Source organism: Bacillus rossius, chromosome 15 (assembly GCF_032445375.1).
Source record: "Bacillus rossius redtenbacheri isolate Brsri chromosome 15, Brsri_v3, whole genome shotgun sequence".
NCBI lineage: Eukaryota > Metazoa > Arthropoda > Insecta > Phasmatodea > Bacillidae > Bacillus > Bacillus rossius.
Window position 1 is genome coordinate 43,452,675 of NC_086342.1, and position 27,251 is coordinate 43,479,925.

At 37.9% G+C, this 27,251-nt stretch overlaps 1 protein-coding gene across 1 annotated transcript in view; it reads left to right on the forward strand.

The window, feature by feature from the left end:
• The window catches only part of LOC134539536 (uncharacterized), a 115,266-nt gene extending 94,211 nt beyond the window's left edge, over positions 1-21,055 (forward strand). The window contains exons 4-5 of the mRNA XM_063381639.1: positions 16,671-16,768; positions 20,656-21,055. Of these exons, the coding sequence (XP_063237709.1) occupies positions 16,671-16,768; positions 20,656-20,848 (291 nt within the window). The 3' untranslated portion in view covers positions 20,849-21,055. The remainder of the gene's footprint in view (positions 1-16,670; positions 16,769-20,655) is intronic.
• Positions 21,056-27,251: the final 6,196 nt, after the last annotated feature.

A 27,251-nucleotide genomic window follows, 5' to 3' on the forward strand; every position in this document is an offset into this window, starting at 1 on the left:
AATTGTGATTCGATTGTTTTCTTGGTTCTTGATTTTTGGCATCTGGACCAAACAAACGAACCACCACATCCCTCCCAGATGACTCACAGTCACACAGGTGGTGCCCACTCTGGCAACGCCATTTGAAAATTTTCGAAAATTAAAGTAGAACATACATTTTATCTGTAAGAAAAGTCAGAAAAAAATTGGTTTGCGGATGTTTAAATACTTCAAGAAAAGTGCTCCAGATTGAAAGTTTATGTGGTTAGTGTGGCTTGAGGGGCGGTGAGTGACAGTGCGTGGGGGAGAGGGGTGGACACCTGTTATTACTTCCCCCCCAGGTGCCAGGGCCGGCGGGGAGGGGGTGACTAGTCCACTCTGCACTATAGCTCCGGTCAGCCCGGCTCCTGAACTAACTGCGGCACAAGGTCAGTCAGCACTGGCCCCTCGGGGGGGGGGGGCTCTCCCCTTCCCCCCTCCCTTCCAGCCAGGGCGGTCGTAGCTGCTCAGACTAGACAACACCGCGACACAGTGTCACCACGGCTAAGTGGTCCTTCGAACAAAAGGAGTTCGGAGAACTGATTATTATTAAATGTGACTCTGCTTCAGTCGATTGCTTAGAGCGAGGGTCTGCTCTGCGGGCGACTAGGGCCGTGTCTGTCCGACTTAGTCGCTTCATGTACGTAATTGTACGAGCAGTTTTAGTTTCGGTAGCCTCCTCCCAGTGTGAGAACTGTCAGAGCTGATCTGCCGTGCTGGGATTGGCTGTCGAGGAGGAGGCAGGGCGGAGCAAGGTCGCGCGGGTGGGAGACACCATCCGCCCCTCAGAGCTCGGAGAATTGGCCGCTCGGACAAGTGGTCACTCGGACAAGTGGTAGGCCCCCGTGCCAGAGCCGAGCATCGAACCAAGGCCCTGCGAGGAGTCCCAGGCCGCTGCCTCTTGTTGTGAAGTAGAGGTTATGTGTGGGTGTCTGTGAAAAGGATAGCAGCTCGCTAGACAATAAGCCACCTGACGGGGAAAAAACAATCTGCGGCGAATAATGAAGGTGTATGTTTCAGCACACCATTCGTGTACCCATGCGTCGGAACGTCTTGGTTTCAGCGTGTTTTCTTCCACGAAACAGTGCGATCATAAATCGACTTGGACATTTATTATGTGGAAACTGACATGGTTTGACAAAAAAAATCACCTACTTATGGCCTCAACTCTTTTTAACGTGTTTGGAAAAAAAATTATTTTGGAAACATTCCTGTTAAAAAAAAATTAAGGCCAATATCTTGCTACCTGCAATGACGTTGAAAGATACGTTACTCCATTGGAGTTCCTTAAGATCTTGATTTGAACTTGAGTGATCGTGACTTCAACACAGTCCTCTCCACAAATATAAAAACTTGCTTCGCTGCTAGCCCCGATATGATACTCGTGATGAGAAAGCTGTTTTTTTTTAAATATAGAAAAGTAATTAAATCCAAACACAACACACTTTTCACGAACATTTCCAAATGTTGTACATAAGGATAAAGCATGACTTAAACAATAGCTTTTGAAAAACCATACTATTTTTTTTTCAAATGCTCGATCCCGATTCAAAATGAACGGGTCTGCCACATTTAGCATATATCATTCCGGAACAAAGAATTTTATTTTTCAGATCTTAGAAGAATTTAAAATATCGTCAATAAAATTCTGTGATCACACCAAATCCTAAGCCATCACTTTACAACACGAGGTATGCCAATTTTTTTTCTGCAGAAACGATTTTTAACCCGTACAAGTTAAATTAAAAATAAATATATTTTATAGAACGTTCAAATAAGGTTATGCGATGCGGAAATATTTTTTATATAATTTATATACACATACAAAAGCAGTTAATGTGAAATATTATGAATCAAAAACTTCAAATGTTTCGTCGACTTTCAACCGAGAAGGCATTCAAATGAGCTTGAGACCACAGTCACTCACAAGGGGCGGGCTTCACTGACCCAGCAGTCACACATCACCCAGCAGTCACACATCACCCAGCAGTCACACATCACCCAGCAGTCACACATCACCCAGCAGTCACACATCACCCAGCAGCCACACATCACCCAGCAGTCACACATCACCCACCGTCGAAAGACGTCTCCGCCAAGCTGTTTCAATTGGAAAGCATTTCGGTGCGTGGGTGACGTCGCCAGCGGGTCCCGAGAACCACACCACCCGTGAGGCTTGGAGCCTGTCTCCCACACACGTCATATCACTGGCTGATAAACAACACGAATAAGTGCTGGTGCAAAGGTTCCTTGCCCATCCATTCTTACACTAAGACACAAACTTTAAAAACTGTAGGTGATTGATGTTGACAAAGTAATTGTGAAGCCAGAGTTAAGCATTCAGAATATTCAATCAATAGTTCAAAATACACTTTCAGTCCTCTGATTCCATTGGGTGTAGGCCTACCTCTAAGTTCTAATCGACAGTACGTTGTACTGCAGGCATAGAGGGCAGGGGCGTAGCCAGGGGGGGGGGTGGTTAGGGGTTCAAACCCCCCCCCCCCCTCAGCACCAAATCTTTAATTAATTTATTATTCATCACTCAAACAAATTTCATATTAAAATTAATAAAATTTTTACCATTACAATATTTAAATTTAAGAACCGAAAACTGCTAAAATAGCACTATTTTACACCTTTAAATCCAAATTTTCCCGGGGGAGAACCCCCGGACCCCCCGCTTTAATACGGGGGGGGGGGGGGGGCATGCTTCTTGACACCCCCCATACACAAATCCTGGCTACGCCACTGATAGCGGAAATGCAGTTAGCTACTAAAGTCTCTCAGTGGAATATCTATTTCATTCCGCAACGTCACCGAAAGTTCACCTCACTCAAAATTTCTCAAACTCAGACCGCAGTTTCCGTTCTCTAAGTGCTTAATCGATGCTGAGTTATAATAGTAGTTATCAGCCACTTTCCTCTGCCTGGGTTAGGCCACCCTCGCAACAGGCGTGTGAGGGAGGCTCAATGGAGTCTCAAACTGCAGCGTTGAGTGAATATGTGAGACCAAAACTGCCGTCTAGAAAGGCCATATTACAAAAAAAACGGAATCAAAGAGATTCAAAAGGAGTGTATCAAAAAATTTAATGATTGAGCTTAAAGTTTAAATTAAAATTATTATTTTAACTCACTAATTTAAGATCTGCCATGATCGTAAAACATTATTAAAATTCATTGACAAAACCATTTAAACCATTACTTAAAAAAAATATAGAGTATTACAGTTACTTGTTACATTTTATGATAGCTTAAAATAGTTTTGAGTCGTGGCCCCTTACTTAAAGTTACAATAGAAACAATAAGAAAATGTTGCATTTTAACATTAGGTATTTTAAAATTGTATTACATAATTATTGATCAAAAGTAAGTAGTAATTAAACTCTTCAAACGTTAAAATATGTTTGTTTTATACGCAGGAAAAAAATGTCAGTAGAAATAGCAATTTTATGAGTTATTGTGTATCTATTTCCTCTGAGCTACACGAAAGGTAGACATATAAACTCTTCCTTTTGTACATAGATGATATACCTGTGTTACATTTTTTGACGTGACAACGTCGATGAACGCCGGCTGCACTCACGAAAAAGTGTCCCGTTACGCACATTGTCACGTTTCGCTGTGTCCCGTTACGCTTATATTATATTGCTCTTTGCTAACCTGAACTGACGTGGCGTAATTCTGTTTTCATGCATTTCAATGTAACATTTTCATTGCTCTTTGCTAACCCGTTCCTCCTAGCATTGCTGCAGAGTCCGTGGCGCAAATATATTATTTTTGACTGCATCTTGGTGTTGGGTAAGCCATTTTCCCTCACATCATCCTTGAAACACTCCCATTCGTTTCCTACTTTTCCTATCATCGTCCTATCCTTAACAGAATAACACAGATTGGAAGAAGTTAAATAGCAAACATGTATAAAAGTTATAGTTAAAATAATCTCTTCGTTAAAGTAATAAACATATTTGAAACCATGAGTGCAAATAAAAATAAATTTATCAATTAAATTGTAGATTTCATTTCACTCCTTCTCTGTATCCATACAAAATAGTGATAATTCAATAAAAATGATTCAATTTTATTCATAAAAGTATGCAATTATTTCATCAATGTTATGTTATGACGTTGTCACGTTAAACTATCGTCCGTAAACCGACTTTACAGACAACCAATTTTTTTTATAAATTGTGAATTTTATATTGATAAATAAACATAATCGAAACTTTATATGTAAAGCATGATAAATTTCACTGTACGAGTATGGTCCGTATGAATACAGTTTGGTTAAGTAATAAATTATTTTTATGAGATTTTTGTCTATGATATTAATGGAAGACCTACTTTTAATTTTGGATATTTTTTTGGATGAGCAAGTAGCTGGGTTGAAGAAAGTGTTGAGATTCTTAAAGAATCCCCAACATAACACAACTGGCTTTACTTGACAATCAAGTGTAAAACAACATTTCAAGTCCGTGGAAATAAAGAAAAAACATAACAAATAAAATTTTTCTTGAAATATGCAAATGCGTTATATTTATCACTTCATGCCATGCGAACTTTGTAATCGGCTTCCGCGTTGAGAAACGAGCCGCCCGGATGCATGACGTGTGCGCTATGCGTGCATGCTGACCTTGAAGCATCATGCTGGACCCTGGCAGAGCTCACCCCACTCAGCTCAGCACACGGCAGTAACAAACTGCGATCCCACCTCGGGGGAACCTGTTTCTATGCGACGGCGAGTGGTCGTACGAAATATAGCTTCCTATAAATCACTTACCATAAATTTACACATTTTTATAATTAGAGCTTAAGATTTGAAAAACATTATCATCCTTTACAACTGAATAATAAAGAACTTCCTGACAGCAAATAGTGTCAACAATTCACTACACTTGCAAACTGCAAACACGGACATAAAATTAAAAGATACAGACCTCACAAGCACAAGATACTGCAGTGCAAGCCTCGTAGGTTAAAATATATTTAAATATTTTCATGCTATTAGTATTAAAAGGTCACATGCACAAATTACTTTAACGGAAATTATTTTAATTTTCATACAAATCAATTTTAACCAATATTTTAATATATGTGAAACTACTTTCATTTTTTTTTTAATCCCAACATCACAGCATGTCTGATAAAGAGTATAGTACGTATATAGTTTGTAAATGAACTAATTATAAAACAGTGAAACACTATAACCTAAAAAGTGATTGTTGCGAGCTTTACTCTTAATTCCTATTCGAATTTTTCATTTCTGAAAAGACTTGTTTATATATTCCCTCAGTTTCACGATATTATCCAGAAGGGTAATCAGTGAAAACTTATGTTCTCTCACAAACGAAATCACTGCAATGAGTGACACGTACCAATGACAGGCATTCAATTTCGCCTTATGGCGTCGTTAAACCCGACACAACATAAGCCCCAACTGTGGAAGTGGCACACATCACACAGTCAGGGGTTACACAATGACTATCGTAATGTTTTCCTTATAGCAACCTGCACAGTGATAGTGCCTATATTTGTAATGTTACATTTGAGCTGCAGTGCGTATGAACAAACACCGCTCACAAACTTTCAGATAGACTTGTCATTGGGGGAACGACTTCTGTCAATGTGTTGCTCCCCCCCCCCCCCCAGACTGTCAATGTGTTGCTCCCCCCAGAGAACTGACAGGAGGAAGGGTTGAATAGAGCGAACACTAAAACAGTGTTGTGAGAAGCACACGAAATATTATTGAAACTTTTAACGAAGTCAAATAAAGATCTTTTATGTATTCTTGAATTAAGTAAAACTGCGTGCGATTACTGAGAGTACTCCACAAAGCCCAAATATAAACAAAGACATGTCAAAGTTAACAGAGAGTCTAACTTTATCCTGAATATAAAAAAAAATATCAAACCAATTCAAATATTAAAATTTTTATTAGCTCCTCGTCGTAAAAAGTGAGACAATTGTTAGTACAACAGAGAAGCGAATAACTTAAATTAATACAACAGTAAACAATTACAAATCACCTCCAAAAGGTCATAAAGGAGCCGTAGAGCAACTGGCTGAACAAGGCTCCGAGACAAAAAAGTTATTTCCAGTGCAAGATTATTCATAAGACAAATACAATTAACCTAACTCCTAAATTAATAATTACTGAAATATTATAATTCTGCATTTTCATCACAACGAACACTTGTTATGAGGCATCCTTTATGAAACCAGCTGTTATTATAACTGCTTGACGTGAAAACTAAAATGACCCTGAAGTCAAGCCCCTCGGTTGTTCAGGTTATGACTCGTTGGACACTAGCCTTAGAGACAGTCGATAGTAAAGGGACCACTCCAGGGCCTAACTGCAGCGGTGTCCCGTGTGGCGCCCTCCTGCTAGCACACTCGACACGGACTGCGCTGCCACGGACCAAGTGCGGGACACCAGGTTCCTGAGATGACTTCCTCAGCTGCCGCAACTCGCTCTTCACTACTCGTCGGCGCTGGTCATGGAGAGTTACCATCAGGCAAACTAGTTATCACGCGGATAGCTGTTTGGCCGGATACCGGATACAGGATATCCGGCCGAACTTGAAGCGGATAGCCGGATGTCCGGCCGAACATTGCCGACTGGCGCATCGTGACGAGCGAGCTCACGCGATCGGGCGGACTCGGGTGAGTTCGGGTCTCTTCGTTCATGAGTCCAAGTTAGGAAGTGTTCCATCGACCTGTTGAGTTGATTGCAAACACGATCATTTGAGGTTAATAGAAAAACGTACTGTTTTAGTTTAAGGTTATTATAAAAGTATTTTTTATTAAAATGCTAAACTGATTCAGCGACGAGAAATGAAAAGATTGTAAACATAAGATTGCCTTTAAGGGAATATTTTGATATGAACCTTGACGATCAAAAGTTTGCTGTTTGTTATGCAGTGTTAAAATTTATCATGGAAGCGAAGGAAAAAAATCAGCTACGTACCAAAAAGAACGAGTTTATCAAGTTTATTTTGTTATTGAAAACTTCATGGCAGGAACCTACATAATAAGAAACAAAAAAAAATATAATGAAAAAAAATTCTTAATGTTATTTGTGTAAATTTAATATGTTTATATATAAAACCTAGTTTTTGAATAATCTTCTGACTCACCCAGACAATACGATAACAACAAAATCATTTACACCAAATTTTCGATTTTTAATTACTTTTCGAAAGGCACGTTTGTAGCAGAGTTCTGTTGGTAGCATCGTATTTGGTCTAGGTAGTTCTACCATGAACAATCATATGAAAACAAGACATGCGGATGAATTCCGTGCGCTGACTGAAGATCCAGCCGCTGTCTTGCCTACTACAATGCCTTCAGCCATCCCAGAGACAAGTTCGTCTTCAGTATCGGCAAAAAAAGCAATTCACTATGACAATCATTCGAAAGGAAATTGCTTTGGGACGTAAATGACGCAAAAACTAGGAAGTACCATTATTTAATAGCATAAATAATTGCGCTAGACAACGAGCAATTATCCATAGTAGAAAGAACCGGATTCACCAGACTCCTAGAACCAGCTTTACCCCGCTATCATTGCAAATAACCTTGCAGCAGCGTGAATAGCGAAATACAGTTTTCTGAAGCTGGCTGTGTCTATGAAGACAAGCGAAACCGTTTGTTGCAGAGAAATTGGTATTCATGTACCGTAATTTACCCTTAGTGCAGTACGAGTACTATTTTTGAAGTGAAAACTTCTTTAGCCACGTTGAGCGATTTTTGGTAGGGGCAAAACTTATGGGTTTGCGTCACCGACATGCTAGTGACGTGTTGCGCCAGACTGGCGAATCGCAGCGGCCTGTGTACATGTATACGCATATATACACTAATACATTGTATATACTCGACTGTGTCATGTGCGTGTTGGACTCTTTTTTGGATGGGTAAAATCTTGTGAGTTCGCATCACCGTCATGCTGTAGTAGCAGTAAGTGAAGTTGATTTTACTACGTGAATACATGACCTAGGTCTGACATCACTGGTAAGTCATAGCTAGGTAATGAATTTTTACGTAATTTTTACATACCACTGACATCTGTTGTGACTAAAAATGATTTAAGGATAAATTATATCATGCTGAAATCGTACTGATATAATACCAAAATCATTTTCTTACGTACATTTGACGTAGGAATGTCATATTACACATTTAAAAACAAAGTTTTAAGTTATCACTTCTGTTGACTGGCCATTTTTTTTTGTTGTAAAATGAAAATATGGTGATTTTAATTTTTACGTACATATTTCGATTTTTTATTATCCCGGAACCCGGCCTATCCCACCTAAATTTACCATCCGGCCGGATACGGGATAGTTACCGGATATTCGTTTCATCACTAATGCAAATTCCTCCACATTGTTCTCACTACGAAACTCTGCCAGCATTATAAACTCGTCACACTTCACCAGATTTAACTTTGTGGCAACACCAAGTTCAGGTCTGTTATGAAAGTCAAATTCGGGTTATCATTGCACTGCCATTTTTTGTCAGCCATTGCCACAGTCACAATTTAAGTCCTTTTCATAGCATCCGGCGATATGTGTCCTTCTAGCATAAATATACACTTAAATTCCCTCACTCACACTCGCTTGATTTATGAAAAAAACTGTCATCGGCGTGTATTTTCGTGTCTTTTCGGCAACTTGCCCTTACCCAAAGGTCGTAATTCCACTGAGTGGTTCTCAGTAATTACTCGCTCAGCGAGTAGCAGCTCGCTCAGTGAGTCGCATCGGCGAGTCTCTGAACGAGTGACCAGTTACCTCTTCTTGCGGCTATCTCCTGCAGAGTGACCTTCCTGGTTGACGTGGTGACGGGCAGAGTTACAGCCGGGTGACAGTCGGGTGACAGTCGGGTGTGATATCTTCCTCTTCCGCCGCGCCGCTCCGAAGACTCTGAGCACTGCAGGCCAACCCCGGCCTATATATACTCCTTGGGCTGTTACTACTTCCTTGTCGAACCATCCAGAAGCATGGAGCTACTTCCCCGCCTCCTGGGAAGGAGGGGTGGTGAGGTCACGTGGTTCCCCCTCCACCCACACGGCTGGGCGAGCCTTGGTGTGGCTGTAGATAATGCATGCTGGGGTGGTAGGCCACCAGAGATACCTCGCTGTTCTGCCGGCGGTGTCACGTTCAGGGGCTAACTTACAAAACATCGTCGAAACCAAGTTTACATTGCGGCCGGTGATGACCAACCACAAGAAATGGTTCCAAAAACTACCCAAGTTCAGCAACAACTACCTTCAATACAGCATCATTTCAAGAGTGTTTACAGCTGTATTACGAATTGAACATCTGTGTGCTATTAAGTATGAAACACATACACAGCCAACTACAACTCTCTGCAATACAGGATCATTGAAAAATTATTACCAGCTGTATTATGAATTGTAAATCTAAGAGCAATGAATTATAAATACATGATAGGCCCAGTCACTATGTGACTTCTTAGCAATTATTCGGAATTGATTTTCAATTGTTTTGTCTATGAAATAAGTTTTAAAATTCTTTAATATAATTAAATCATTTTTATACTACTAACGGCGCTTTACGGAAAAATAATGAGTGAATTTCTAGGATGCGCGTGCACCTTAAACGAAATATTCACAGGATGAAATAAAGGACGCACAGAAAAATTTCTATACAAAAATAAAAATTATATATGTGCTTTAAATCACATAATTTAGTGATTTACATTGAATACTGGTCTACATCATTAAAAAAATTAGATATTTTAAATATACGTTATAAAAGTGTATATATAAACTTTTTCATGTTTATTTTAAATTGTACTCACATAGGTAAGGTTATGTTCTCATGCGAATAACGTTGTTAGGTTGCTTGGAAGTTTTCAATGTCGCTGGCAGGGATAGTCTAGGGAAGGTTTAGTAGTCTCATGGCTGTTTCCATGGGAGATTTTGTGAAGTTATGTGCCCTTATGTATAATGTATTTGCCTTATAAATAATATGTATTATATTATTATTTAATAAATAATTAAAACTAATAAATAAGAATTAATATTTAGCATGTTGATTGATTTTATTCTTGAATAAATAGTCTAGCTTATTTTATTCAATGAAGTAATTAATTTTTCACGTGTTTATACTAATATTTAATACTGTGTATTTAATTTTTTTTAAATTAAATAAAACTCTTCAATCGACAAAACTTATATATTTACAAAATCACTCCAGTAATTTACATTATTTTATTTCTCTAAAAATGAATGTTAGCTTTGAAATTATTTAACGTCATTGAATTTATACTTTAGGAAACATATTTATAAAATTACTCCAGTCATTTTATTTCTATTAATTATTAAATGCAAATTTGAAGTTATTTGTTTAATACGCCAAGTAAAACTTCTAACGTACGTACATAAGTACGCACACCATTTTTTTTTTAAATTTAACAAGTATTTGTAAGATAAGTAAGATTGTAAACACCTTAAACTCTCATATGTACAGAGTAATGTCATGCGGAAAATATGAGAGTATAGAACCTAATCAGAATCACATCGCGCTAACGTATAATTGCACAGTTCTGGTTAATAAACCTACTTTATGTCATAACGGCATGATGGTGCATCAGTGGAATATTCATGAAATATTGACGTTGTTTGAGATTTTTTTTAACAAAAATGCCAAAGGATGCACCTCCGGAAGTAAACAACTTATTTCAAACGGGCAAGTGCTGATGATGAAAGAGCTATTAAGGCGCGTATGCTGTTGGCCGCCGGTGATATGAACCTTGTTATGTAAAAGTGAAGCAGTGATGCGGGGAGAGGGGTGGTAGGACGGTCGGAGCCTGTGAAGGCCGCAACCCCGGGCAAGGTTGCTAGGACGCCACTTGGGGCGCTGGTAGCCGCTGCACAGCTCTAGCGCAGCTGAGGCGCCATGCAGAACACGCGCCTCAGTGTGCAAGACTGCACAATATCCCGCGCTGAAACACCTGTCTCTGTGTAGAGGCTGTGCAGTCCCCTCCCGCCCCGCACGCTGCGTCAGGCATGTCCAGACCCGTCTATTGCCGCGCAGCTTTACGAGTCTGTGTGCTACTGAGGAACTTGACCCTTGTGGGTAAACAACATGTGCCAGTGCCTCGATCGTTTTCTTTTACATATTTATCAAACTATTCTGCCTTTCAAGGTTCAGTAAGACAAAAACATTTTATTTTTATAAATGTAACCATAGTGACCCCTTAAGAACAGTAATATTTAGATAACATTGAACAAACCTACCCGACTCTTTGAAACCATTCTTATGATCACAGAAGTAAAAAATTAGTAAATTAATTTTCAAATTTTTCTGAATTAATTATAGTTCGACATCGCTGTAAGTACGTGGAGATAGAGATTTTCTTAATGAAGTTTTAATGATAAGTATTTTTGCTTGACAAGGCACAGATGCGCCAACCGGATCATTGCGCTTAGGGGTGACAGTGTTATGCTTGCGCAGGCCTGTGTCGTCTTAGTGGGTCTGTTCGGTTTCAGACGTGCAAGGAAGGCAGAAACCTGGTGAAAATAATGGAAAAATTCAAAATTCGTTTGCTACAATAATGATTGATTCGATCGATATACGTCCTTGATTCGATCCGTGCTGTATATGCAATAAAATATAATTGAATTAAAATTACCAAAAAAATACAGGGTGGATATAAAACTACAAAATGGCAAATAAAAAACTTATTACAGAAAATGACAAATAAAAAAAAACAATCAAATTACAAGCGTTTCTCGATGTTGAAAGTCTTCTTAGATGGCGATGCGAGTTATTGCAGGGCATCTCCACATGACAGTCGGTGGCCATGCACACATGACCAGGAGGTTGGAAATGCTATCACGTCCAGTTAGTAACTAGGTATGCCAAGTTGGTGGCCAGAATGTCTATTCAGTGGCCAGTAGGTGGCCAGCCATATCCAGTTGGTTGCTAGACGCATCCAATAGGTGGTCAAACACATCCAGTCAGTAGCCAAAAGTTATTTTCCGTCGATACTGTACAAAATCACGCGCTTTAGCCAAGCATCTACGAACCAAGAGGTGTTATCCTTCGATTCGCGACCAACATTTTAATAAGGTCGTCTTCAATGTTAGCTTTATATACCAGTCGTCTCCGAGCCACGAAGCCAATCATGTCCTGAGGACAGACATCGATTCTCTCATCGTCAAAAAGATAGCACATAATATAAAGAAGGCACAGTCGTCAAAAAGGAAGCAAATTTTAAAAAAAAAGTAAGCAAATTTGTATGCACATTTTAAAGCACATTTAAGAAAGTAAGCACTCTGGGAAGCACATTTGGAAGAACAATACAAAAAGGAAAGCACATTTAACTTAAAGACATTCATTTTTACGAAAATTCAACAATAATAAAGCACATTTAACGAAAAGGATGTACATATGAACGAACATTCAAATCAGCGGGAGACACTCTCACCACAGGGATACGATCGGTCGCAAGATGCGGTATAACAAAAGTAATTGGCTCCAACAGTCTTCATCCAAAATGCATTGGCTCCAAATGTCAACTCCACCAGTCTTAGGTATAACTGCAGTTATACTGCTCGAGCAACTTTTGGCTACAAGGTGACTTGGCTGCGAAGCTACAAGACTAAAAGACTTGGAGGCTATGAGACTACGAGTCTACATGGCCACATAACTACGAGGCATTAGGAATACGAGCCTATGAGTCTACGAGTCTTTACAAGGTCTCAAGGCTGCCGGGGCTACAGGACTACAAGACTTGCATTAGTGATCGGTCAGTCTGCCGGTGGCTTCCGTGGAAGAAGGATCCATCGGCACCTTAATCGAATGACCTCGCCGGATTCTAACCGAGGACTTCATGACGTAACTGCGTTTTTAAATTAAATTTTTATTATTAATTAATTTTTATAATATTAAAAATATTACCCTAATATATTGTTTTAAAAATACGTAATTTCAATGGGGTGGTTTTTAATTTTGTTAATTCATTTGTTATTCATTTTATATTTTTTCTTGTTAAAATCGGATAATAATTACGGATTTTCAAGATAACGGCTGTAACGAAAATTGCAACATTCAAGAATCTAAGCTGGCAACCATAACAGAAGGTGCAACGATGATGTCATACACTTCCAAGATGGTAACTGTAACGAAAATTGCAACATTATAAAATCAAAGTTGGCAGGTGTAACGAAAACTTTAATGTTCTAGAATCTAAGATGGCGGGCGTAACGAAAAGTGCAACGTTTGAAGTAAAATTTTAATTTTTTGAAAATTTTTTCGGACATTTTTGGTCATAAATTAAAGAATTTTTAGTTTACATTCATGGTCTTACGGTCAAGGTAAGGTCAAAGTTCAAGTTCAAAATCTTAGGTCAAGATCAAACTCAAAGCTCAAGGTCAAAGTTCAATGTCAAGGTCAAGGTCAAAGTTAAAGCGTCCCCAAAGGAGCTCATTGTAGGCTTGCCCAAGGGGAATTTAAGTCACAATGAGGACATTTGGAATTTTAGAATTTTTATTGAAAATTTTACTTCAAAACGGGAAAATTTTCCGTTGAAATAGGGTATTTTCAAAGAATTTTGAGGAATTTAGAGTCCAATATGGCCGCCGTGACGTCAGAGGTCGTACGGTCGTTGACCCCATCAACAATCCACGAACCAGAACCATATGCCCGGACGGCCATTACGTATTACTCCCGTTTTTCACACTCTTAGCTGTTGAATATCGCAAATTAAAAAAAAAAAATGTGTGCGGTAGTTTTCGTTTTGTTACTATTGCTACCCAAAATAATTTATAATAGTTAATTGAACTCTGAGATATAATTTCTACTAAAAAAACAACCTTTTTCACCCCTTTAGGGGTTGAATTTTGCAAAATATAAATATGGTGGAGGTTTTTAATCGTATTGGTTATTGATACCCAATAATATCTATTTCTCTAAATTAAATTCGGAGTTATTATTAGTCTTCAAAACATACCTACCCCTTTTTCTCCGCTTGGGGGTTCAATTTGGTAAAATATAAAAAGTTTGGTTGTTTATATTCGTATTTTTATTATTGTCACACAATATAAGTTACCACGCTTAGTTAATTTTTGAGATATAATTATTTATCTTTAAAACAATATTATTCTTTTTTCTCCCCTTAGGATTTTAAATTACAAAATATAAAAATTGTGTTTTTTTGATTATCATTTAATTTTGGTATCTAATATCATTTATTATGCTTAATTAGATTTGGAGGTTTCTTTATTATTCTTTAAAACATACTTACCCTTTGTTCATGCCTTAGGATATTTTTTTCCAAAATTTAAATTTTTTTTTGATGTTTTCGTATGTTACCGAAAATCTTTAATTTAGCTTTATTAGTTTCAGAGATATAATTAATTATCTTAAAACCATATTTACAATTTTTTCAACTTCTTACAGGTGGAATTCTGAAATAATATATAGTATAGTTTTCAAGTTAGCTAAAGCCTTTCCCAATAAAAAAAAAGTTTATCAAAATCCGTCAATTATTTTTCGAGTGATGCTCGAACAGACTAACTGACAAAAATTTAAAAAATATAATTTTTTAGTTCTCGACAAAAAATAGCCATTTCCAATAGTTATTTTTATCATGTCATTCAATGTTCAGACTTTTCGCCTCTAACAGTTTCATTTTTATTATAGATAGTAAGTGGATGTTGTATTTTTTTTCTTTCATAAGCAATTTCAACCCTTGTTATAACTACTATAGAGTGAAAATTGTTGAAATCAACGTGTAGTTAGTTGAAGGTAGTTTTAGTTCGTAATGTTATATTTACCAATGTTTTAAATTAAGTTTATTTACATCACCAGGTATTTTCTATAATGAAATAATATTTGCACCTTTTCCACATCCTAAGGTGTAGAATTTTGGAAAGTGGTAAAATAAGTTTTCCAAGATGTTTTATGTTTACAAATCAACCAGAATGCTAAAGGTACTTACTACTGAATTATTGTCAGAGATAATTTTTTTATATCAGACCAAACTGAGACTCCCTTATCATCCCTTTTGCAGTCAAATGACGAAAATAGAGGTCACAATAAACACCCAACTTATTATTTACTTTGTTTTTACTCAAATTCTTACCGCCCACTTGATTGCTTAGAAGATATTGTCTTATTTTATAAAACCTAACGTGTCACTCTTCACTTTTTTGCAGCAGAATTTTGAAAAATTAAAAAATAAACAATACCTAATTTAGTTTGTGTGTACCTGGTTTTTACTTCTTTTTTTAACCCCCGGCTTTAATTTTTTCGGATATATAACTTAATATTTTAAAACCCAACCTATCTACTTCGCACCTCCTTAGCGGTCGAATTTATAAAAAAAAGTAAAAACTCCGTGTGTTACTCCATGGACATAAATGTTACCCCAAAAAGTTTTAAATTCAGAAAATATTTGTACAGGAAACCATTTATGCAAGTAAAGAAAAAATTGATTCATTTGTGTTATAAATAATTCGAAAATGTTTGAACATTTTGAAAAAAAAAAAAAAAAACGTTTTTGGACGCACGGTTTCTTGAGCCTGGAGGCGTTATTTAAATACTTATTTAATATATATGTTCAAACAAAAATGATAATTACCGTATTAGATGTTTGTAAAATGTTGCTCAGTTGAACCTGCTTCTCAGTACAGTCGTTTGACTACCACTGCTCTCCGCTGGACAAACGGTTCATTATTACAAGGACGGAATTACTTATCTAACAAGTTCGCCTTGGAAGTCGGCAGTTTTTATGCCTCTTTGCAATCGAATGCAGAATTCTTGCTGGTTGGTACATTTAACTGTAAGTAGCTGTTGTTAAGCGGCACTGTGACAACTCAGCGACGAGGAGGGAATATTTGCCCTCACCTCCTATTGAAAAATCATCTTAAAAAATTTAATGAAATGTTCCTACAACATTGACTTGGCATTTGTCATTGGCTCTGACAGTCGTAGTCCTGGCAAGATACATATTAAGATTATCGACCACTGAATATCGTTGTTGTTGAAATAAATAATAATAATTAAATAATAATTAGTATTCTAATCTCTTAAATGTTTTAAAAGCTGCTTTGAAATCTTATAGAATAAATAATTCTAGTAAAATACGGACATAAAATGGGGTTTGACAATACATCAGTTGTCATATTTGACTTAAATTTTATTTATGGTTTTATAAACTTGTTCAAAACTTGTTCAAAACTACCAGCAACTACGCCTAAACAAAATGAAGCGAAAAAGAAAGGCAAATAGAAAAAATTACTAGGCCTATAAATTAACTTATGATAGCATTGTTTAGAACGAGCATATGGGTTACAAAATATCGTTCACACTTTTGTTTGTTAAAAGTCATTAAATTTTTTTTTAATAATTTTATTAAAAGTGAAAAAGTTACTAATCAACGCCAAATTTATCTCATTCCTGTATGCATAGGTTCCACAACGTTGTATTTGAGAAATAGAGAACGGGAAACATGTTCAGGATATGCACAACGTGACGAGAGAAGTAAAAAGGTTCAAGGGTTAAGGAGAGACAATTGTGGGTGAATGTGGGGGTCAGTTTGAAAAAGGCCTGGAGAGACGTAGCAGTGAAGAGCAATGAAGCCTACAGGAAGTGTTCCTAGGGCGAGTGTGCCTGTGTTCCACAGGTGGACAGTGAAGAGTGTCGACAGAAGCTGATGTGCCAGCTGTCGGCAGAGAGACAGCAGCTGTTCCCTGTGGCAGACATCTTCCTGAGGCAGTTGGTGTGAGTGACTCCCTGTTCCTACACTCCGGCCTCTCCTACATCCTACACATGCTTCTACACTGTTTATTGTTAGTCTGTCCACCTCGAGTACGTTATGCATTTAGGAATCTTTTATATGTTAACGCGGTACTGACTGTTGAAAATTATTACGTTAACATCTGTTGCATTGTCTATAGAGCAAGGATCCGATATTTCATTATAATGAGTAACTGCATTAGAAATATTCATTGCATTCAAAATATTGTGTTAAATATGTGTTCTTGATTAATGTTGGTTTTTAAGTATCTGGTTCTAATGACCAGATGACAACTCATTCCAAATATATCAAAAGAAAAAAATACATTATTTATCCAAAACGTTTTCACAATCCCCCCCCCCAACTAAATTGATATGACTTACAATCAGATAACAAAAATTGTAGCGTGCCTATAATCACATTTGCTATTTTCCGCCATTTAATAAAAGCAGTGTTTTATTTTGTTTGGTTCTACGACTCTTTTTAACTGCGTTATATTTAATAAAATATTTGATAAATAATACAAACCATTAAGAAGGCAAGTGAATAAATCGATAATAATAAATAAAGTAACAATCTAAGCCTTTTAAAAATTGTATGTAAAGAAACCTTAAACTTCTGAAGTCAGATATTCTAATCATGATTTTGACCTCGACATTTATACTTCTTTTCATTCCTTGTTATAACTTAAATCCATGCCATGACTTATTTAAATATCCTGTGCAACTATGACGTATTTCCTAAAAAAAATCTTAAGTTAGTATTTTTTAACATAAAAAATAATTAAAACAAGAAATTATTATATGTGCCAAACGTGATATATTTTCTTTCATGTACTCATTCAAACCCTGTGAGTATGGCGTCTTTAGTTTCAAGGCCAAATTATAGGTAGAATTAATCACAATCACCTTTGCAGAAAGAATGATTTTTAAAGTTAAACTTGTTTAGGCGCGTTATGGAAAAAAAAAATGATGACAGTACATTTTCACAAAGCGCGCGCAGCATGCAACAAAAATTGACAGGATGAAGAAAGGCTACATACAAATAAAAAGTATACATGTGCTTTTAAACATTAGACCTTAGTGATTGATATTAAATACTGGTCCATATCATTAAAAACATTTATTTATTTATTGTGAATATAAGTGATAGGAATTGTGTTCATAAACTTTCTTAACTGCGTTTCCAAGCGTATTGATTTAAATGAGGTCATGTTCAAGCATGTATAGCGATGTCAGGTTGCTCGTAAGTTTCCATTGTCTTTGGCAGGGAGTGTCTGTGAAAGGTTTAATTAGTCTCATGGCCGTTTTCATGTTTAATTTATTTGCACTATATATTAACAATTCTTACACTAATGACTTGATGTAAGCTTTTAGACATACGCCATTGCTAAGTACTTTTTCTGTAGAAGAAAACTAAAAAATACCCAAAAGACCAAAACACAAATTAAGCAAAAATTTGCTGTTGTCAACCGGATATAAACACCACATAATATCCCATAACAGTTTTCTTCTACAGAAAAAGTACTTAGCAATGGCGTATGTCCAAAAGCTTACATCAAGTCATGCATCCAATTGAACAAATCTTTCAAACTCACACTAATATTTAATAAATAATTAATATTTACAAATAAAAATAAACATTCAGCATATTTACTGATTTTCATTATTTATCAAAATATATTAATATTTAACTGAATTAAATAAATAATTTTATATACGCTTTTCTATAACATTGAAAACTGAGTATTTAATTAATCCTTTTAATAATACTCAAGCCCTTTAATTTTATAATTTCTATTAGTTATTTGCATGCAAATTAAAGTTAGTTTTTGACGCTGATTTAATAACAAATAATATGTAACCACGTGATTTAAGAGTTTAAAAATTCTTTCGTTTACTTTAACTCTGTGCACCAACTGTGACGATGTGAACATTTGGGCAGTTATTCTGCTCTCTCCTCCACTTCCCACAGTTTCCCGTCTCCCGCCGTTTCCAACACAAATAAACAAACATGCGACTCAGGGTCGAGACTGTATAGATCAGTGCTCAAGGCGAGACGTTTAAATGCCCGTGTTTTCTTCCTTTTTACCTCCCGCAAATGAGATCGTGACTGGATACTTTCTACGATGACTGTATGCATGGTTTTCTTGCGTTCAGAACAGTCGGTGAGTTGAAACAGTCGGACTTTTCACTCACAAATCACACGATGCTGGTCAGAGGTCATGACGGCTACTATTATACCCACGTCTTACATTATTATCACATCACATTTTATAATAGATTGTTGGTTTGTTACGGTGACCGCATGTGAAACAACGTACTCATAGAGGAACACCAACACATGGGAATAACTTCCTTGTACATGAGGTAGTTTTTTTATGCCATGTAGCGTGTGAGTCCGGTTGCTTGTAGTAGCGCGCGGTAACGGTTTACAAATATTTGTTTGAAACTTGTTCTTGTCGGGGAACAAACAGTGAATACAGCAAGCAGTTCAGGAAATTCAGCGAAATGCGTCGAAGAGGCCATGCCGTAAATCACGATGACTCAATAAATTAAAGAACTTTGAATAATAAACGATAAAATTCGGAGTTTGATAAATAATTTTAAATAAATTCCTATAAATAGTTGTCTAGGGCTGTACATTTACACAATTTTTATGTCAATATCGAAGTTTTTGGCATATCGCTGCGTCGAAATTATTTTACAATGTTATTTAACATGTCGAGAACAACATTTCAAGGATGACATCTTAACACGGACTAACTCAATGAACACAAAACAATTAAGTATCACATGATTGAATATAAAACCTTTCCAGACTAACATCCTAAACCACACATTCTTATGCGGTTGGTTTTTTTTAAAAAAATCTTACAAAACAAATTTAAAAAAAAAGTATACTAATAGATTAATTGATAGGGAAAGTCATTTTACAATCTTTGTCTTACTTGTATATAAAAAAAAGTTTTTTTGTTTGTCTGATTATAATGACATCAAACCAAACTCCTTCACGCATTTCAAGTAGCATTTATTATTTATTCGTTGGTTGTTTGACTAACTTTAACACCAGGCTCTATTGCATTACAAAAACCAACATTTAAAGAGGTTATATATATATATATATATATATATATATATATATATATATATATATAAAGCACCGTATTACATCAGGTGGGAGCTAATTAATTAGTTTTAAACAAGAAACATATTTTTCATTACAAACTAATTTTGAAGAATTTTCAAAATTTCACTTGGAAGGTATAAATAAAATTAAACATACCATAATTTCAAATCCACCTAGTCGAGTTTTTTTATAAATTATAATATTGGTATACATATAAAATTATATTAAATATTTTTACATACTAGTTCTGTAATATCATGGAGAAAAAAAATCATTTTGCCGAATCATGAAATTTTAAATATTAAGACACATAGGCGAATTATTTTTATTTTTCTCCACATTTAGAAGTTGTATGACCAAAAAAACTGTTATGTCTGAATAAATGAAGCAGGGATTCATTTACTAAAAAAAAGGGGTATGATTAGAGACCGGAAAAATTCGCGGATTCCTTTCGAGACAGGCTGGAATCCAAACTCGTTTAGCTTAATGCTGCGTCAGTGATTGGACAGCAATTCACCTGAAGGACTCTGAGCCAATGGCAAACTCTCAACAAAAGAAGTATCGAATCATAAGAATCGCAGTACACAGGTGTCCCGAGTCGGTAGCCAATGACCAGGTGATAGTTGCTCGAGTACATAGAGAATCGTGAAGTCTATCCTAGTGGTCATTGAAACCGCGGATTTTTTCCAGTTCCTAGGTATGAATAGTGAGGATACAGGAGCGCAACTGCTGATGTCCGCAGGCCAGACGGCGCCGGGGGCGGGTGTCGCTACGGGCTGTACCTGGGGGCGGCAGAGCTGGGGGCTGCCGGGGGCGGCAGCTGCGGCGAGGCCCACCCCTCGTGCCCCCTGCGCCCCGGAGACCTGCTGGACTTGGACGCCGTGCACGCCTGGCGCCTCCTGGCGTCCGTCCTGCCGCTGCAGCTCGGCGCCTAGCGTCCCTGTCGGCACCCGGCCTCACCAGCCGCAGAGCCCGGCGTGAAGCTCTCGGCGGAACGGTCTAGAAGCTGATGCGCTGCAGCGCCCTCTAGCACAGAGTTACAACAAAAAAAAACACTTTGATTTGCCAACTTAAATCGCGATCGGTCTATCGGTGTCGCAGTTTATCGACGTCATAATGCAGCCAATGATATATATGATTAATTAATTGTTTTTATTTACTGATAACGATTTACATGTAAAAAAAAATCTTACGAAGTTTTATTGCATTAAATCACGAAAACAAATATCAGTACTCATCAATGAACGTTGAAACAAGCATACGTCACATCACGCATTCTAAGCGTTTGATTCTTTTATCAGTTAGTTTCCACTGGACCAAGGTTGTACAGCATTAAATAATATAGATCTTCACGTAAGCTAACTGCCGAATGAAATTACGCCTCGTTAAGCAAAACCATCGGAGCGCAATATATTTCAAGGCCAGTTTACACTCGCCCAGTTTTACAACACACTGCATAATTAAACTGTGTTATCCAACTCCAACTATCAATTCAAAATAGCGATCTCCCAAACCACATCACCCCAGCCACTCATTAAGAACCAGAAAACTATTACATGCGAACGAACAATTCCCAAAGTTATGACTGCAGTTAAGGGACTTTGAAAGGGAGTACTCAAGTGGCCTAAACAAGAGAATGATCCATGCTAATTATATTTTACCGTTGCTCATTGCATGATAAAATAATCCATCATTGCATATAACATTACGCTTATTTTAAAATCAACTTAATCGATTCACACAGGTTGAAAATACTAAATTAAATTCCAGCATGTTACGTGATCTGTTTTAACTGCTCAAAATATCATGATAAATAAATAGTGGCCGAAATGAGCACACAAGATCTTTCACTGGCCAACAACCAAGCAAAACAAATTAAGCTGGAAACGTGAAAAGGCTTGTTCATAAGCTAGGTGGTCATTTAGAAGGGCGGTCTGAAACAAAACTTTGAACAAGTCGAAGATAATAACTTACAACATCCATTAGTTACATTAGTTGTAGCCCCCGCGCACAGCACAGTCTGAAGCTGAGGGTTGCCTCGCCGGACGCAAAGGGAGAAGTATTCGAGGGAAAGGGAAGAACGGGACTCAAAGGGAGAAGTACTTGAGGGAAAGGGAAGAACTGGACTCAAAGGGAGGAGTACTCGAGGGAAAGGGAAGAACGGGACTCAAAGGGAAAAGTACTTGAGGGAAAGGGAAGAACGGGACTCAAAGGGAGGACTACTCGAGGGAAAGGGAAGAACGGGACTCAAAGGGAGAAGTACTTGAGGGAAAGGGAAGAACTGGACTCAAAGGGAGGAGTACTCGAGGGAAAGGGAAGAACGGGACTCAAAGGGAAAAGTACTCGAGGGAAAGGGAAGAACGGGACTCAAAGGGAGGAGTACTCGAGGGAAAGGGAAGAACGGGACTCAAAGGGAGGACTACTCGAGGGAAAGGGAAGAACGGGACTCAAAGGGAGAAGTACTCGAGGGAAAGGGAAGAACGGGACTCAAAGGGAGAAGTACTCGAGGGAAAGGGAAGAACGGGACTCAAAGGGAGGACTACTCGAGGGAAAGGGAAGAACGGGACTCAAAGGGAGAAGTACTCGAGGGAAAGGGAAGAACGGGACTCAAAGGGAGAAGTATTCGAGGGAAAGGGAAGAACGGGACTCAAAGGGAGGAGTACTCGAGGGAAAGGGAAGAACGGGACTCAAAGGGAGGAGTACTCGAGGGAAAGGAAAGAACGGGACTCAAAGGGAGAAGTACTCGAGGGAAAGGGAAGAACGGGACTCAAAGGGAAAAGTACTTGAGGGAAAGGGAAGAACGGGACTCAAAGGGAGGACTACTCGAGGGAAAGGGAAGAACGGGACTCAAAGGGAGAAGTACTCGAGGGAAAGGGAAGAACGGGACTCAAAGGGAGAAGTACTCGAGGGAAAGGGAAGAACGGGACTCAAAGGGAGAAGTACTCGAGGGAAAGGGAAGAACGGGACTCAAAGGGAGAAGTACTCAAGGGAAAGGGAAGAACGGGACTCAAAGGGAGAAGTACTCGAGGGAAAGGGAAGAACGGGACTCAAAGGGAGGAGTACTCGAGGGAAAGGGAAGAACGGGACTCAAAGGTAGAAGTATTCGAGGGAAAGGGAAGAACGGGACTCAAAGGGAGGAGTACTCAAGGGAAAGGGAAGAACGGAACTCAAAGGGAGGAGTACTCGAGGGAAAGGGAAGAACGGAACTCAAAGGGAGAAGTACTCGAGGGAAAGGGAAGAACGGGACTCAAAGGGAGGAGTACTCGAGGGAAAGGGAAGAACGGGACTCAAAGGGAGGAGTACTCGAGGGAAAGGGAAGAACGGGACTCAAAGGGAGAAGTACTCGAGGGAAAGGGAAGAACGGAACTCAAAGGGAGGAGTACTCGAGGGAAAGGGAAGAACGGAACTCAAAGGGAGAAGTACTCGAGGGAAAGGGAAGAACGGGACTCAAAGGGAGGAGTACTCGAGGGAAAGGGAAGAACGGGACCCAAAGGGAGGAGTACTCGAGGGAAAGGGAAGAACGGGACTCAAAGGGAGAAGTACTCGAGGGAAAGGGAAGAACGGGACTCAAAGGGAGGAGTACTCGAGGGAAAGGGAAGAACGGGACTCAAAGGGAGGAGTACTCGAGGGAAAGGGAAGAACGGGACCCAAAGGGAGAAGTACTCGAGGGAAAGGGAAGAACGGGACTCAAAGGGAGAAGTACTCGAGGGAAAGGGAAGAACGGAACTCAAAGGGAGGAGTACTCGAGGGAAAGGGAAGAACGGGACCCAAAGGGAGGAGTACTCGAGGGAAAGGGAAGAACGGGACTCAAAGGGAGAAGTACTCGAGGGAAAGGGAAGAACGGGACTCAAAGGGAGGAGTACTCGAGGAAAAGGGAAGAACGGGACTCAAAGGGAGGAGTACTCGAGGGAAAGGGAAGAACGGGACTCAAAGGGAGGAGTACTCGAGGGAAAGGGAAGAACGGGACTCAAAGGGAGGAGTACTCGAGGGAAAGGGAAGAACGGGACTCAAAGGGAGGAGTACTCGAGGGAAAGGGAAGAACGGGACTCAAAGGGAGGAGTACTCGAGGGAAAGGGAAGAACGGGACTCAAAGGGAGGAGTACTCGAGGGAAAGGGAAGAACGGGACTCAAAGGGAGAAGTACTCGAGGGAAAGGGAAGAACGGTACTCAAAGGGAGGAGTACTCGAGGGAAAGGGAAGAACGGGACTCAAAGGGAGGAGTACTCGAGGGAAAGGGAAGAACGGGACTCAAAGGGAGGAGTACTCGAGGGAAAGGGAAGAACGGGACTCAAAGGGAGGAGTACTCGAGGGAAAGGGAAGAACGGGACTCAAAGGGAGAAGTACTCGAGGGAAAGGGAAGAACGGGACTCAAAAAGAGAAGTACTCGAGGGAAAGGGAAGAACGGGACTCAAAGGGAGGAGTACTCGAGGGAAAGGGAAGAACGGGACTCAAAGGGAGGAGTACTCGAGGGAAAGGGAAGAACGGGACTCAAAGGGAGGAGTACTCGAGGGAAAGGGAAGAACGGGACTCAAAGGGAGAAGTACTCGAGGGAAAGGGAAGAACGGGACTCAAAAAGAGAAGTACTCGAGGGAAAGGGAAGAACGGGACTCAAAGGGAGGAGTACTCGAGGGAAAGGGAAGAACGGGACTCAAAGGGAGGAGTACTCGAGGGAAAGGGAAGAACGGGACTCAAAGGGAGGAGTACTCGAGGGAAAGGGAAGAACGGGACTCAAAGGGAGGAGTACTCGAGGGAAAGGGAAGAACGGGAACAAACACGTGACCTCGGGGAAGCGGAAATGAATTGTCCCGACCCGGTAGTGACGTCATGAAGCACCAGACTGTTCAAATATCCGCTGAACACTTCTCGCTGCTAGCTGAATCAACCCGAAGTCCGTCGGAACGATAAACTACCGATTAAACAGCTTGAAATATAGCCATGTCCTTCCAAAGAATGGTTACCAAAAATGTACTTACGTCCATTTTCCGATTTTTATTCGCTTGAATTTCTTATGCGTAACAATCACTTAAATGTAGGCTGGAATAACCCGTAAATTCTTACCAATTAGAGAGTGTTCTAGAAAATTAAAGAGCACAGAAATTTTGTTCGGTACATTCTCAGACACAGTTTCAGTAAAGGAAAAATTAATGGTATGTAAATAAGCGATATTCTGTGGCAAAACTGAAAATTAAATAACATTGCTGGTTAAGTTATGATAAATAAGTACAATAATTTTTGCTCTGAGTTTAGTCTTAGGTATTTATTTTGGTAATACTAATACACTTCAATACAACAGCGTATACAATTTTATAATTATTGTGTACCACAACGTGATTCATGAAATATATGGAGGTGGACATATGTGTATAAATAAAAAGATTATTTACGTATTTTTAGATATAAAGATACCTTAAAAGTCGCTGGACAGATAATTATTACTCTTTAGTGGTGTCCCGGTTAATGTCCAATATATTCACAAAGTTTTTCAAATCCAATTGATTTTATTGGGAATCCCTCGTTAAACTCAAAAATTGCACCAATACCATATTAATCCTGGGTCTGAAATAGCAGATCTCCTATACTCAGCAAATCTATTATTATCTTCATTAATATCAGTGAAAGGTATAGCCTATCCATTTTACTTCCACATGAAACACAAATTATAATTATAAATATATTTCTTTTAATTTAATATTAGTTTAAATTTGTAACATGTTACAAGTTCATGTAGGTTTCAAGCAACTTAATGAAACATGAAAATTATATTAATTGTAGTAACAACTTGTGACTTGTGAATCTGCACCTGTGATTGTAAATGTTTACTTGTAGGTTTCTACTTTTCTATATATACTAGTATAAAACTGTATCTGTGTTTTTTTTAGAATCACGCAAAAAATAAAAACCGATTTTAAGATAATCTGTGGTTAGAAAGACGTTAGGCTAACTTAATAACAAGGCTATTTATAATTACATAATTCTATTCCAAATGGGGTGAAAAAGAGGTAAACGTGGTTTTTATTAAATTAATTATGTATACCTCTAAAACTAATAAATCGAAAGAAAAGATTTTCGGTACCAATAATTTACATAAGTTAAACTCCTAATAGGTGAAAAATATGTAGGTTTCCTTTTTGAGATTAATAATATCTGCGATTTTAATAAAGCGTAATAAATGATATTGGGTACCAATAATAAACATACCAAACCTAACAATAAAAATTTATATTTTGAGAAATTCTTTTCCTAAGGGTGAAAAAGGGGTAAGAATGTTTTAATATAATAACTATACCTCCGAATTTAATTTAGTGTAATAAATTATGTTGGGTACCATTAATAAACATAAAAAACTACCAACAATATTTATTTTGCGAAATTGAGCCCCTAAGGGTCGAAAAAGGGGTGAATATGTTATTATGATTAATAATGTTATCTCTGAATTTGATAAAGCGTAAGGTGATACTGGGTACCAACAATAATCATACGGAATCTACCAACAACCATGTTTTTATTTACCGAAATTCTAACAGAAAAAAGAGTTAAGTTATGTTTTAAATTATGATAATTAAATATCCGAATTTTATTTATCGTAATAAATTGTATTGGATACTAGTAATAAACATATGCGAAATTTCAACCACAATTTTTTATATTTTCCGAAATTCAAACCCTTATTAAAACATTGAAAATTAGGTAAGTTTGTATTTAAGATAAATAATTTTATCTCCAAATTTAATAAAGGTAATAAACATACGAAAATTACAAAAAATTATTATATTTTGCGTAATGCAACCTCTAAGATGTGAGCAAGATGAATATGTTTTTAAATTAATGTTAATATTTCCGAATAAAATTAAGCATAATAAATTATTTTTCGTATCAATAATTATCTTAAGAAAACTACCAACCTCTATTTATCATTTTGTAAAAATCAACCCCTTAGGTGTGAAAAAGCGGTAAATATTAATTGAAGATAATTAAGTATATGTTCTAAACTAATCAGGCTTAACCAAAGATACAAGGGACCAATAATACGTAAACATACGATATTTACCAACCACAATTTTACCATTTTACAAAATGAAACTGCTAAGGGGTGAAAATGTGTAAGTATGATATTAAAATTATTAACTTATTCTGGATTAAATTAAGCGTAATATATTTTTTTTTGGTTCCAGTATAAAACGTACCTACGCATTTCACCAACCGCAATATACCATTTTGCGAAATTTAAACCCTAAGGATGGTAAAAAGGGTGAGTGTGTTTTCGAAGTAAAAAAACCTAACACTTCAAATTCAATTAGCTTAAGAAGTTTGAAACTAAAACACATGCATCATGCAACAC